The 15,104-nt window shown below is 52.2% G+C and overlaps 1 protein-coding gene across 1 annotated transcript; it reads left to right on the top strand.

The window, feature by feature from the left end:
• Positions 1–1,629: 1,629 nt before the first annotated feature.
• KLRG2 (killer cell lectin like receptor G2) lies at positions 1,630–14,875 on the top strand. Its single transcript, XM_012768211.3, has 5 exons — positions 1,630–2,435; positions 8,544–8,645; positions 9,354–9,499; positions 14,107–14,210; positions 14,675–14,875. The coding sequence occupies exons 1-5, from the start codon at positions 1,649–1,651 to the stop codon at positions 14,793–14,795; spliced, it is 1,260 nt and encodes a 419-aa protein (XP_012623665.2). The 5' UTR covers positions 1,630–1,648; the 3' UTR covers positions 14,796–14,875.
• The last annotated feature ends 229 nt before the right edge of the window (positions 14,876–15,104 follow it).

Raw genomic sequence — 15,104 nt, 5'->3', positions numbered from 1 at the left:
TTTCACCAAAAAAAAAAATAATAATAATTATGTAAATGGAACCAATTAAGATGTCTAAGGTATTGACTATTTGTGCTGTTAATTATCAGTCCTCTTCAATTAGGGCATGAACAAGATTAACTTTTTCCTTCCAAATTGATGTGGATGGTCTGCCACTACTGGCTTCATCTTCACCATCATCTGGTTCCTTCTTAAAACGAGTTACCCATTTGTAAACTGCTGATTTCTTTGGGGCATTATCCTCACTAACTTTTCATAAAGAATCAATGATTTCACCATTCTTCCACCCAAACTTCACCATAAATTTGATGTTTGTTCCTGCTTCAATTTTAGTAGAACTCATGTTGCTCTGATAGGGACTCTTTTTAAACTAAAATCTTATCCTTCTTAGTGCCTCAAACTACTAGATCCTGTTCAGGATGTTTGATGTTTTAACAAAACAGTACAATTTGATTTTGATGCAAAAAAAAAAAATTTGAAACCCATGCATAGTTTTTCATAATATGCATTTTCCATGAACTTTTTGAAGACCCTTCATATAGAAAAAAAAAAAAACAGTATATGCAGGGGTCCTCAAACTTTTTAAACAGGGGGCCAGTTCATTGTCCCTCAGACCGCTGGAGGGCTGGACTATAGTTTTAAAAAAACTATGAACAAATTCCTATCACACTGCACATATCTTATCTTGAAGTGAAACAACAAATGGGCAAAAACACCCGCATGTGGCCCTCGGCTGTAGAGTTGGGTGCCATCTGCAGTTTCAGGCATTCACTGGGGTCCTGGAACGTTATCGCCTGTAGATAAGGGAGGACTACTGTACTAAAAAACTACCCCTTGTTTATCTGAAATTCAAATTGAACCCAATGGCCTGTGTTTTATGTGCCAACCCTACCCTGGGACACTTAAAAATACCGGAGGCCTTATGCCCCTATGCGATTCAGTAGGGCAGGACGGAACCTAGCCAGGAATGTGTAATTTTCAAACGGTAATCAGATCACTGGCCCGGTGGGGAACCCTGTCCTCCCTGTGAAAGTACACACTTTCTTACTTATCCGTTCCTCAGTCTTTAATGAGTTAGGATAGTAGGAGTCAGGCCTCCGTAGTTGCTGTCCCTGGGACTTCTGACGTGGGGGAGTCCTCTCAGGTGTGGCATCGTGTCCCACATTGCCGGGACAACCGGCGGGGCTACTTCTACACCGGCCGCCCCCATTTCCTTTGGACCCACTGATTTTTCTGACCCAGACGACAGGCTTGGCCATCACTCCCTGCCCAAACTGTAACTCTCAACACCAACGCGGTGACAGAGAGCCGGAGGGGGACACGGTGAGGACAGGGACAACGAAAAGGGGGGAGGTCAGGCCGGCTCCGGTTCCCTGGCACTCGCCCCCGCCCCCGGTCGCTCTCCTCCCGAGAGCTCCCGGCCACCCCGACCCTCCGCGGAACCCCGGCCGCAGCTCGTGTGGGCGGGGCTTTGCCCGAAGGGGCGTGTCCAACAGCCCTCTCCACAGCCAATCACAGCGTGGCCTGGGGGCGTGGCTTGACGGTTCAGCGACGCGCTGGGCCAGTCCAGACCCAGGAGGGCGGAGCCGAGCGCTACCTGGTCCCAGGTGCGCTCAGTTCTGCGAGTCCGCGGTGCTCCGCGCGCGGGATGGAGCGGGCCCGGGAGGCGCCGGCGGGAGGCCCAGCTGGGGCCGAGCTCCCAGCGGAGCCCGCGGAAAGTCGGGTCCCGGAACTGCAGCAACCGCAGGTCCCCGCGGAGGCGCAGCAGCTCGAGAGTCCCGACGGCAGCCCGAGTCTGGCCCGGACCGCGAGGGATGCGGCGGGCGCGGGCCCGGACGCCCCGGGCGAGAAGAAGCCGTCCCCGCCCCGCCCTGGGCTCCTGCGGGTGCCGCCTCTCAGCCTGGGCTACGGCGCCTTCCGCCGCCTGGGGTCCGCGGGCGCCGAGCCGCCGTCGCCGGGCCCCGCCTCGGCCGAGCAGCTCCGGAACGGCGAGGCGCCCGGGGCCGAGCTGCTGCCCTGGGCCGCTCCCGGCGAGCCGGCGCCCGGCGCCTGGGCGCCCGTGGAACTGCAGGTGGACGTGCGCGTGAAGCCCGTGGGCGCGGCCGGCGGCAGCCGCGCTCCCTCGCCCGCGCCCTCCACGCGCTTCCTCACCGTGCCGGTGCCCGAGTCCCCCGGCTTCTCCCGCCACGCCTCCCCGGCGCACCCTCTCCTGCAGCGGGCGCCGTCTCTGAGCGGCACGTGGGGCCGCGGCTCGCCGCTGGCCGCAGCCGGGACAGATAGCGGCCGCGACGCGGAGGGCCGGGCCAGCCCCGCCGAGGGAAGCGCGGGCTCCCCCACGTGCCGCTGCCGCTGCAAGGAGCTGGGGCTGGAGAGGGAGGACGCAGTGCTGCTGCACCCGGGCGACAAGAAACTGCCCCGGGCTATAGGACTCATAGGTAAGTGCTCACTCGTCCCGGCAGCCCGCGCTGCCAGGTAGGGATCAGCGCGACCTGAACACACATCCACACCCACACCCGCCCAGCGCCGGGCCACTGGGCAGTGGATAGGCTAGGGGACCCAGACGACCATCCCGATGTCCCGATCCCACCTGGCCTTTCGGGTTTACAATCTGTAACCTCTGGTCTACGTAACTGTGGTTCAGATGACGGTGAAAGAATAAAAGCACTATTCCTCTTAGTGTGTGAAGCACCTCTGAGATGTAGAGGTAGAAGAAGTCCAGATGAGGGGTAATCAGGATCAGGTGGCGGTCACTGCAGTCCAGGCAGGAGCACAGGTTCCAGGTTGGCCCAGACCGGCTGCCCTGCCAGGGGTCGACTTCTCCAAGGTCCAGCCTCGTTCTTTCTCTCCACCGTATGGAGGAGCCTTTGGCCCCAACACTCACACATTCAGCAAATATTGAGTGGGACCCCAGGCCAGACTGGCCAGCTCCTGCGTTTGCCTGTGGGGGCCTGCAGGGGTGCGAGACAGAGCTTGGCACAGAAGAGCCAGAGAAAGCCATGAACAATCCTGGTCAAGGAACCTGGAGGGTGTGGCTGGTGAACTTGGGCGTGGGAAAGCCTGCTGAGCTGCATCCTGAAAGGTGAGTAGGAGTTGGGAGTGGTAGAGGCTCCTAGTTGGGAGACCGGGGAAGCAGAGGCCAGGAGGGCTGGAGCCCTGCCCAGCAGGCAGACTGGTAGAGGCTTGGCTGATCGAGACGTAAAACAAGCCAGCTCCACAGGCACCAAACCCAAGGGCCTGTACTCAGCGGTTCTTAGACGTGGGTAAGGTTCAGGGCCCTGGATCACTCAGGAACTTTTGCAGAGCTTGGTGTGAGCACATTTTCTGCATGATGGAATATTTTCTGTTTCAAATTACCACAAATTTAGTGGCTTTAAATGACACAAACTTATTATCTCACAGTTCTGTAGGTCAGAAGTCTGACTTGAGCTCACTGATCTAAAGTTGAGTGGTCAGCAGGGCTGCATTCCTTTCTGGGGGTGTCTAGGGTAGATTCCCTTTCCTTGACTTTGCCAGCTTCTTGGGGCCACTGTGTGTTCAAATCCAGCAACGTTGGGCTGAATCTTCCTCCCACCACCACTTCCCTCCCCTGCATGTTCTGCTTCCTCCTTCCATCTATAGGACCCCTGTGACTACACTGGGCCCACCCAGGTAATCTAGGATCATCGCCCCATCTCTAGGTCAGCGGATTAGCAACCTTAATTCCACTTTGCCTACAACCTAACCTAGTCACAGGTTCCAGGGGTTAGAACATGACAGCTTTGGGGAGACGTTATTATGTCCATCACAGTGAGTCTGTAGCTTTTAAAAGACACTGTGACTAACAAGGGTAGGCTGATGCCATGGTTGGATGTTTATTCTAGAAAGAGCTCTGCCTGCATTGTGGAGGAAGGCCAGGGCAGGCAGGAGACTGAAGGAGGGGATACCAGCGAGGAGGTGATAGCAGTAGCTCATCAGGGGAAGCTGAGGGCTTGATCCATGGCAGAGGTAGGAGATGCGACCGGGAGGGTGCTCAGCCGGCCTGTTGACAGAATGAGGTAAGCTGATGGAAGAGGGGGTGACTCCTGGGTTTCTGATGTCAGTCACTGCAGGATGGGTTGTGATATCCTTCCACAGTGGAGAACGTGGGAAGAGGTGTGGGAGAAATAAATGAGTTGGTGCCTTTGGGAATTCCAGGTGCGTCACTTAAAAGAAGAAGAAGAGGAACCAAGCGCAGAGATTGGAAAAGAAAAATGTAGGTGGAGGCCGGGCGCAGTGGCTCACGCTTGTAATCCTAGCACTCTGGGAGGCCGGGGCGGGCGGATTGCTCAAGGTCAGGAGTTCGAAACCAGCCTGAGCAAGAGTGAGACCCCGTCTCTACTATAAATAGAAAGAAATTAATTGGCTAACTAATATATATAGAAAAAAAAATTAGCCGGGCATGGTGGTGCATGCCTGTAGTCCCAGCTACTCGGGAGGCTGAGGCAGGAGGATCGCTTGAGCCCAGGAGATTGAGGATGCTGTGAACTAGGCTGACGCCACGGCACTCTAGCCCATGGAACACAGTGAGACTCTGTCTCAAAAAGAAAAAGAAACAAAGCAGGTCAAAACTCCCATGCTGATCAGTAGTGGGATCACCCTGTGAGTAGCCACTGCACTCCAGACTGGGCAACATAGCCAGACCCCATCTCTAAAAAGAAAAAGAAAAAAAAAAAAACTTGGGTTTCCCAGTGCAGGGGCGAGGCTTGGCCTGAGGGACGCTGCTTGAATGAGGAGCTCTGCCAAGCAGCTTCTGCCTGGACAATCAAGGTGGTATCTAGCAAGAGGGGCAAACTAAGGCAAAGGCTCCACTATGTGCCCAAGCCCTCATAATAATACCATAACCCAGCTGTTTCTTGGTCTCCTCATGAACTTGAGAGGGAAGAAGTCCTGTGGAGAGGGTTGGGAATGTCGCTGCTTTGTCACTTACATCAGTTATTTGGGAACTATCCAGCCATAAGCTGAGGGATCCAATCCTTGAAGGGTGCTCTGAGTGGCTGCCCACCTCTGGGCAGGTGGCAGAAGACAAATCACTTTGCAAAGCCTAAGACTGGGGCAAGAGCCAGGTCCTGGGATGGAGAACATTTCTGCCTCAGGACTCGGTTTGGAGTCACCTTCTCTGACCCCCAAGGCTGGAGCAGGTGTCCCTGTGCCATGCTCTTACTGGCCCTGCACTTCCCGCCAGCAGCATCCTTTACACATGGTACAGCTGCCTCCTTGTAAGAATCCCCTTGGGGGCATGGAAGATGACAGCACAGACTGTCACTGAAGCTCCGACACCTGGCACATCAGTGTGTCTTCTCAGAGTATGAGTACGCGTGAGAAATTTGTATTCCCTGGCCCTGTCTGGGGAAAGAGGAACGGGTGCCTGTTAGCACCGACCGTGTGCGGCACACCAGGAGTGGAGGGGGTGTGAAGAAGTGTCCAACCGGCCCCCTGCCCCCCAGGAGTCCTCCAGGCAAGGGGAAAGCATTCATAAAGCAAAGAGGAATATCCTCCCAGTTTAGTGCCTGGAGGAAACGCATGCCCAGTGTGGTCAGCCCAGCGGGGAGGAGCAGAAGCCGTGGGCAAGAGCTGATTTCCCTGAAGTTGATGGATGACACAGCAGCAGGCCTCTCGCCGGCACGAGCCCCTGTGAACCCCTTTGTATTTGGAAGTTTGCATAATTTTTTAAAGATGGTCCCCCAATGGGACAAACTCGGAGTCCCACAAAACCTGGATCCACCCTGGGCCATTGTATTTGACTAGGAGGAAACAGATGGTGTTTCACTTGCAGGATAGGAAAAGTAGTCAAATGTAGAAAATTAAGATGGGACAAACAGTGAGAAAGTAAGTGGAGTGTGTGACTTCAGAGATGTCCATCCATGAATTGAAAAGGAAATCAGCGGATGCCAGAGAACAGGGCACGAGGGAAGATGCTGGGGGGGGGGAGGACGTACATTCCCATGGCCATATTAGTGCCTGCTCTCTGGGTGTGGGGGGGGGTCGGAGAGTGAGATTCAGAGAGAGGATCCAGGGTTGAGGGAAGGGAGAAGACAAGGACAAGAAGATAGCAGCTTCATCTGTGTTTTCGGATTGTTACAGTGAGCGCGTATGTGTGTTACTTGGGTGACTAAGAATTGCTTTTTTAAAGGGAGGCGGGGCGGGGACCTCCCTTTGGCTGGCAGTTTGGGAGAACAGGTAGCTCTGCAGGGGGCCACTCCCAAACACAGCCCCTTGGAATGAGGTGGGTCCTCTTAAATGGTGCGGGACAAGTTTGTAACAAGATTGCATTTCTTTACTGCTTTGCTTCCTAAAAGGTCAGAGCTAGAGAGGTGTGGGTGTTCAGGGAACTCAAAAGATAAAAAAATAAAAATAAAAGGTCAGAGCTCAATTTAGGGTGCAGCGACTATAATTATACTTCCCTGGGTGATTGGTAGATTTATTTTATATTTCTTCTCTATGCTTTTCAGTTCTATTATTTTAAGACTTTCAATTTATATGTATCTTTTATTCCAAGCATTATCAAAGCCCCCCCTTGGGGTAATAGCTTTATTGAGATAATTCATATACTGTAAATTCACCCATTTAAAATGTACAATTTGGCCAGCCGTGGTGGCTCACCCCTGTAATCCTAGCACTCTGGGAGGCCAAGGCAGGTGGATCGCTCAAGGTCAGGAGTTTGAGACCAGTCTGAGCAAAAGAGAGACCCCATCTCTATTAAAAATAGAAAGAATGAATTGGCCAACTAAAAAATAAATAAATATATATATATATATATTAGCCGGGCATGGTGGTGCATGCCTGTAGTCCCAGCTACTTGGGAGGCTGAGGCAGGAAGATTTTCTGAGCCCAGGAGTTTGAGATTGCTGTGAGCCAGACTGACACCATGGCACTCTATCCCGGGCAACAGAGTGAGACTCTAGATAGATAGATAGATAGATAGATAGATAGATAGATAGATAGATAGATAGATAGAACAATTCAGTGGTTTTTTTGTATATTCACAAGGTTGTGCAACTATCACCACAATCAATTTTAGATTATTTTCATCACCCCAAAAAGAAACTAGTACATTTAGCAACCCCCAAGAGCCCCTGCACCCTAAGCCCAAGGCAACCACTAATCTTTTTGTCTCTAGACATTTCATATCAAAGGACTCATATAAGTCCTTTTGTGTCTGGCTTCTTTTACTTAGAATAGGTGAAAGTTATCCATGTTGTAGCATGTACCAGTGTTTCATTTTTTTTATGGCTAAGCAATATTCCCACATGAGGATATGCCACATTTTGTTTCTCAGTGCATCAGTTGATAGAAATTTTGGTCAAATCCCTTTAAGAAGCAGATTGTGTATTTAAAAAACAAACACTTCAGAAAGGTCACATATGGAATGTTGACTTTCCATACATCAGTGTAACACACATCCCTTTCTGATCTTTGAAGCAGGTGTTTTCTCCTATGCAAAGAAAAAATTTGGGATTTCAAAAGTGTCTATGCTTTAAAAGTTGAATTAATGATTGAAAATATGCTTCATTAGAAACCTTGGAAATGTGTCCACCTTGCTTTGCATATACCATATGTATATATGTATTTATATATGGGTACATAATATACTAACATGCATGTGTTTTTTTAAAAAACGCAATTAGTCTTTTCAAAACAGAAAATATTGCTGCGGAATTACCAGTGCTCCTTTTATCAGGCTTTGGCTAGTATAACGACTGCGTTCTTACAACATGCCAATTATGTGGTCATTGCCGACCCTCATGCCTGAGATTTGGGTGACCTGCTAGGGCCCCTTGCTGCAGGGTTTCTGGGAGAGGAAAATTCTCTCTTTGCTCTAGCTGATTTCATACTTTTGTGTTCAAGTTCAGGAATGCTTAGTTACTTCAATGGGTGTGGATTTCTAGGTTGAATGCTGTTTACAACTGTCTATGGCTGTGATTAATCATATGAGGTCATTCCTGCCCTCTTTTATTCTCTAAGTTTCCACCTCTGGCTTCCCTGTTGATGGGACAGGGTTAAATGTGGCATTTAATTGTGCTGGTCTCTGAGCCTTTGCCTGCCCGCTCGGCAGGACCCCCACTGCTGCACTCACAGCTGTGTCCTGAGCACTTTCTCATGATGCTGTATGTGCGGCCTAAAAGACCCGGAGAGATTGAAGAGGCAGGCATGATTTTGTGTTAAAATGGAAAAAACATCAAGAACACGGGAGTGGCTCATGGAGTCAGGGCTTCGACCCGGGCCTGTCTGCTACAACACGGCCCTCGATCCTCTCCATGCGGTAGTTTCTCCTGCTGCCTTCGCTCCTCGAGTGCAGGGGTCTCTCTTGTCTCCGTGGTCTTTGTACCCTGTGTCTACTGTGCATTGAGTGCTCAATAAGTGGTATAAAGTTGGAACCTAAATCAAGTGGTTTATGTCAGCATCTCAGGCCAAGCAAGTGGGTGCTGGGGTGGGGTGGGTGCCGTGCTGGTGAGATGAGCTGCTTCTGAGTTGGGTCGGTTGGGGTGGTCTCCTCTAACCTGCCTCTCCTGTTTGCCCCGCCCCAGGGCTGCCCATGTACCTGAAGTCCCTGCGCTGGGCCCTGGCTGTCATGGCTGTGCTCCTGGCAGTCTCCGCAGTTGCCATTGTGGCCCTGGCCTCTAGAGCAGGTAGGGATCCCCCCACTCTGCCACCACCATCTCCTCTTCCTGCTACTCCAGCACCAGGGCTCAAGGCTGTATCCAGCTTTTTTTTTTTTTTTTTTGAGACAGAGTCTCACTCTTGCCCAGGCTAGAGTGCCATGGCATCAGCCTAGCTCACATCAACCTCCAACTCCTGGGCTCAAGCGATCTTCCTGCCTCAGCCTCCTGAGTAGCTGGGACTACAGGCATGTGCCACCATGCCTGGCTAATTTTTTCTATGTATTTTTAGTTGGCCAATTAATTTCTTTCTATTTATAGTAGAGACGGGGTCTCGCTCTTGCTCAGGCTGGTTTTGAACTCCTGACCTTGAGCCATCTGCCCGCCTCAGCCTCCCAGAGTGGTAGGATTACAGGCATGAACCACCACGCCCAGCCCTGTGTCCAGCTCTTATTTCACCTCGAGGATTAGAAAGTGACATCCCCACTGGGAGGTGCAACATCCAGACATGGGGCTTGTTGAGCAAGGTTAGAACAAACTTGCTCCTTCCTTCCACTAGACACAGCTTGCGCCCTGACAGGTGACTGGGTGCCAGCTGTCATTCAGGGGCACTTGTGCACCACACAGACTGCACAACCTCCCTGGAGAATCCATGCCCCCAGATTTGTCCCCTCAGTCAAGGTGGCAGCCAGGTTTGTTGCTAATGTGCATCTGTTTACTCTGACTCCATGCTTGCAGGTGTCAGGTGCCAACCGTGTCCCCAGGGCTGGATGTGGTCCGAGGAGCACTGTTACTACCTCTCTGCGGAAGCGAAGGCCTGGGAGGCCAGCCGGGCCTTCTGCGCAGCCCACGGCGCGACCCTCCCCCTGCTCAGCCACACCCAGGTAAGATGGGGGTGGCCAGTCAATGGAGGGTGGCAGGGGTGGGAGGGTACGTGTCATTCCAGATCTCAGAACCCTAGCACTGGAGGGAATCCCAAAGATCTAGTCCAATTCCCCATCGTAGAAGTCACCAGGCCCAGAGGAATAAAGTGACATGCAGGGGACCAGATGTCTACGTCTCCAAGATGTTCAATTAGATTTTCATTCTAAGAGGTAGAGGCGGAGCGGGGATGCTCCCATTCAGCCTGGTGGTCACACAGTTCGCAGCGAGCTCAGGGGCCAGTGTGTGCTGGTCCAGGCCTGCCGGGGGAGACACGTGTCCTCTCTGGGAGGTCATATGGAAAATAAAGTACATCGGGTGGGTGTACCGGTCAACTATTGCTGCAATAACGTTGCATAACAAATCGGCCCAAAACTCCTCCGCGACTCCAGGCACAGTCACATGCTGATGTCCTGGAGGCATTCTGATGTCCTGATGGCAGAGGGCATCACGTAGTGGGAGCACAAGAGCGTGTCAGCTCAGGTCTCTCTTCCTCTTCTGATAAAGCCACCAGCCCCACCATGGGGCCCCACCCTGATGACCTCATCTAATCCTAATTACCTCCCAAAGGCCCCATCTCCAAATGCCATCATCATGTGAATTTGGGGATTAAGTTTCCAACACATGAAGTTTGGGGGGCACATTCCGACCATAGTAGTAGTGTTGGGGTGGGGGGCTACCACTTGGGAACTTTAGGGGGACCCAGTTCATCCCATAACATTTACGGAATCCCAATAGTCAAGACTGAGAAACATGGCACTTTGATTTGTATCAAATTGTTTTATGAGCTCAAAAAAGAATACTTTTGTCATCAAGCCCTCACGGCCCTGTGCTGTGGAGATGATGATTCTTTTTCCTATTCTGTTGATGAGGAATCTCGAGGCAGAGAGAAGCTGAGTAACGTGCCCCAGATCACAGAGGAGAGACTTGCACTGGGTGGCCCAGTTCAGAACCCCCCACCCCAACACTACTGCTATGGTCAGAATGTGCCCCCCAAAGTTCATGTGTTGGAAACTTAATCCCCAAATTCACATGATGATGGCATTTGGAGATGGGGCCTCTGGGAGGTAATTAGGATTAGATGAGGTCATCAGGGTGGGGCCCCATGGTGGGGCTGGTGGCTTTATCAGAAGAGGAAGAGAGACCTGAGCTGACACGCTCTTGTGCTCCCACCACGTGATGCCCTCTGCCATGTCATGATGCTGTAAGAAGGCCCTCACAGGATGCAGCCCCTGACCTTGAACTTCCCAGCCTCCAGAAATGTAAGAGAGAAATTTCTTTTCTTTATAAATTACCCAGCCTGTGGTATTCTGTCATAGCAACAGAAAGTGGACTAAGACAACGACTTTCAGGCCACAACCGGCATCGGGGCCATGTCCTCTCCCTACTCCCGTGGCAGATTCAGGAAAGGGTCTCTAGCGTCTTTTCCCATGTAAAAACCTGCTGGCAGGCCGGGCGCGGTGGCTCACGCCTATAATCCTAGCTCTCTGGGAGGCCGAGGCGGGCGGATTGCTCGAGGTCAGGAGTTCAAAACCAGCCTGAGCAAGAGCGAGACCCCGTCTCTACTATAAATAGAAACAAATTAATTGGCCAACTAATATATATAGAAAAAATTAGCCGGGCATGGTGGCGCATGCCTGTAGTCCCAGCTACTTGGGAGGCTGAGGCAGGAGGATTGCTTGAGCCAGGAGTTTGAGGTTGCTGTGAGCGAGGCTGACGCCACGGCACTCACTCTAGCCTGGGCAACAAAGTGAGACTCTGTCTCAAAAAAAAAAAAAAAACCTGCTGGCAGCGATGTTTTACAGCAAGCATGGATTATCTCATAACCAGGAATTACATTTATTTTCTAAATGTCCTACAAGTAAGGTGCTGCGATTGCAGTGGAATGGTAGCCATGAGGGCAAGAGGCATTAGGTATAGATGGGGTTCTGCCCAGGGTCCGGGCCAGGCCCTGAGTTGTTATAATTGAGATGAGAATGGACTGTTCAGAGAAAGTGTCATGGGCTCCTACACAAAGTGACCCGGCCCGGTTGCAGCTGCAACATGAAGGCCTGTGGGGATGTAGGTGGGTCCAAAGGTGGGTCCTGGCTGGACGCAGTGGCTCACGCCTGTAATCCTAACACTCTGGGAGGCTGAAGCGGGAGGATCACTCAAGGTCAGGAGTTTGAAACCAGCCTGAGCAAGAGGGAGACCCCATCTCTTCTAAAAATAGAAAGCAATTAATTGGCCAACTAATATATATAGAACAAATTAGCCGGGCATGGTGGCGCATGCCTGTAGTCCCAGCTACTCAGGAGGCTGAGGCGGGAGGATCGCTTGAACCCAGGAGTTTGAGGTTGCTGTGAGCTAGGCTGATGCCATGGCATTCTAGCCCGGGCAACAGAGTGAGACTCTGTCTTAAAAATAAAAGAAAAAAAAAAAAAGGAAATGTATGAAGACAGAAAGCAGAAGGGTGGTTGCTGGGGTAATGGGGAGTTGTTTTCTGGCACCGAGTTTCCATTTGCAAAGATGAGAAAGTTCTGGAGATGGATGGCAGTGATGGTTTCACAACAACAAAGACATGCTGAATGCCCTTGAACTGTAAAAGGGTGGATTTTATGTTACAAATCTTTTACCGCAATTTAAAAAAACAAACAAACAAAAAAAAAACATGTGAAGGCATAGAAAATAATCTTCCTTCATTCTAAGATGTAAAGTTCCAGTTCATTCTGCTCAGGATCACACTCCCGCTCCCCATGTCGCTTGGGAGGAGCCGCCCGCCATCGGAGGCCCCAGGGTCTCTTGTGCCATCCTGCGAGAACAGGCCTCTAAGCCACACATTACTCAGACGTTCCTGGAACTCCAGACAATGCCTGGCCCACACCGTCATTCTTGCTAACAATGAGAACAGGAGTCTGCTGCTGGGAGGAGAAGAGAATGGCTGCAGGGGTGGGGCGGCAGGGACAGGCCTTCAGCTCCTGTGGCCGGCAGAGAGGCACAGAGGGGAGGGAGGGAGGTGGTTTCCTGCGCTGGGTGCTGGGTGCTGGGTGCTCACGGTGCTGCAGTGAGACAAGCTCCCCGCCCGCACCAAGTCCACTGTCTACACTGGAGCCCGGCATGGCGTTAAAAGGCGGCACAGCAGCGGCGTTCTAGGCAGGTTGAGGTAGCCCAGGGAAGGAAGGTGCCCCGGCTCACCTTGGAGGGGGTCAGCCTGACGTCCCGACAGCAAGTGACCTTTAAGCTGAGACCTGAAGGATGGGTACAGTGGCGTCCAGGGGACAACCATCACTCCAGCGCTTGCTTTCTAATCCCCAGGGTTTATTTATAGAGGTTTACCTTTGTTAATTCAAACAATTTACAGGGAAGAAGAGCTGAGCACGTGCTAAACTCCTCGCCACCACTCATCTTCTCATCCAACTGGGTGTGAATATGCGCTGCTCCAGGCTGTGAGCAATGTGTGCTCGCTGGCACGGCCTGCTTTTTTTTTTTTTTTTAATTTGGCATGATTTTATATTTACATTTTCCCACATAACTACATTTTCTATGTACTTGTCATTTTTAATAGCACTGTAATTTTCCATCATGTTGACATCCTGTAATTTGGCTCGTTATTTCTTGATTACTGAGCATTTGGGTAGCTTCAATTTTTTCTTTATAAATAGCACTGTGTTATCTTGGGATAAGTTCATTTTCTCCCCTTTATGTTCTTGGATCTGTTCCCCGGAGTGAAGTCACCCGCGCGCAGTGGGGACAGTGTTGCCGTGCTCGTTCTGTACGCGGCACCGAGTTGTGTTCCAGAAGGACTGAGCTGCCCCAGCTCCAGGTCCCCGCAACGGGACTTCAGATATTTAAATGTTTTTTCCCAACTTAAAAAATCTTTAATACATTTTTAAAAACATCAAGTCGTTTTTGCTTTCATTGTTAAAAATGACATGACATTGAGGACAGATATTTAAAAGAAAAAGTCTTTTCCGACAGCTCTCTAACACACTTGCTTTGGTCTTTGCTGCTCGTTGTGTGACCCCTTCAACATGAATAGATTCATTATTACGGTCATGCCACAGTTTTGATTCAGCCTTTCACATAACAGACCATAACTCTTTCCCCACGTGACTCCAGGGGCTCCACACTCGCGTTTTGTTAATGGCCTTGATGCTATTGCACTGAACCGAGGCAAGGTCGTTGTGCTCTTGCTGACGACAGTATTGTCAGCCCGCACCCAGGCGCCTCTGCAGCTTAATCAAGGCCCAGCATGAGCCTCGCCCAGTCGGGCCATCTGCTGTCACCTGGGCATGTTTGTCCTCATGCCCCTCACACCCCCTTCCCTGTCTCTCAGTGGGGAGGGGTGTTCGCATCCCCTTGGCTGAGATGGAGTCGCCTCACTCCTGGTCCCCAGTCCGGAGCACCGCACCTGGCAGCCAGCAAGCACCCAGTAGGACTCTCACGGTCGCTGGTGTCCGTGAGCGTTTGGTTGAGCTGATCCTCTCTGGGTGGCCTGCTGGGACCCTGCAGAAACCTCGGGGGAAACGGACGCACCAGGTGGGCCACACTGGTGTCCAGGGAAGAGTGACCAGGCTGCTTTCCTCCCCAGGACTTCCTGAGCAGACACCCGGTCACCAAGTACTCCTGGGTCGGGGCACAGCGAGGCCCCCAGGGCTGGCACTGGATCGACGGGTCCCCCCTGCCGCCGCAGCTGTGAGTAACCGTAGGCTTTCTCCTCTGCTGATGCCATATTCCCTCCATCCCCATCTGCTCTTCTGGATCCTCCGTTTGTCCCCAGATTCAGCCTCCTTGCTCCACCTCCAGCCTGTGGGCCACTCGGGAAATCAACCCCACACCCGAGCTCAGGGGCTGGCGTTAGTTCAGTCCCTGTTATCCCGTCTCGTGTCTGGGTTCCCGGTGCATTCACCCAAGCAGGACTGTCACCCTAGTTTTACAGATGCAGGGTCTATGGCTCAGGGCAGGGTGGTCACCCAGTGCCACGTGGCTGATCGGCCAGGGCACATCCTCATGGCGCCTGCTTGAGGTACTTTCCAGACAGTCCCCTGCCTCCGGGCAGCGACTCCCGCAGTGCCTGGGCCAGTAGGGGGACAGGCACACAGTAGGGAAGGAGGGCCTGCCCTGCACCCTGATCACTTCCCTCTCTCCCACTTCCCCAGACTCGCGGAGGATGACGAGGACAACCCGGATCTCAGCTGTGCAGGCCTGGAGGAAGGCAAGCTTGTGGCCATGGACTGCAGCTCCCCGAGACCCTGGGTCTGTGCCAAGGGGACCCAGTGACTTGGGCTCTGCCCATCTTACGCCTGTTGGGGACATGCAGCACCGCCCCCACCGCCCGCCCAGCGCAGGCCGGTGAGAGCTGGGCGGCCTCTTCCTGGACCGGCTTCCAGGTCCCTGCTCTGCTCAAGGGGCACCCGCCTGAGCACCCCCAGGGAGCTGGCCCCCAACACAGGAAGAGCGCGTCTGAGGGGAAGGAGTTTTCCCTGGCCTCGGGTCTGAGCGCCAGTTTTAGTCTCCAGCTTCTGAGGCTGATTAGTTTTGTGGCTTTGGGATTTTTTTTTTTTTTTTTTTTGTTAGCTTTTCTGAACC

This window comes from Microcebus murinus, chromosome 9 (genome assembly GCF_040939455.1).
Source record: "Microcebus murinus isolate Inina chromosome 9, M.murinus_Inina_mat1.0, whole genome shotgun sequence".
Classification (NCBI taxonomy): Eukaryota; Metazoa; Chordata; class Mammalia; order Primates; family Cheirogaleidae; genus Microcebus; species Microcebus murinus.
The sequence above is the reverse complement of the archived record's forward strand: the minus strand, read 5'-3'. Positions and strand labels throughout refer to the sequence as shown.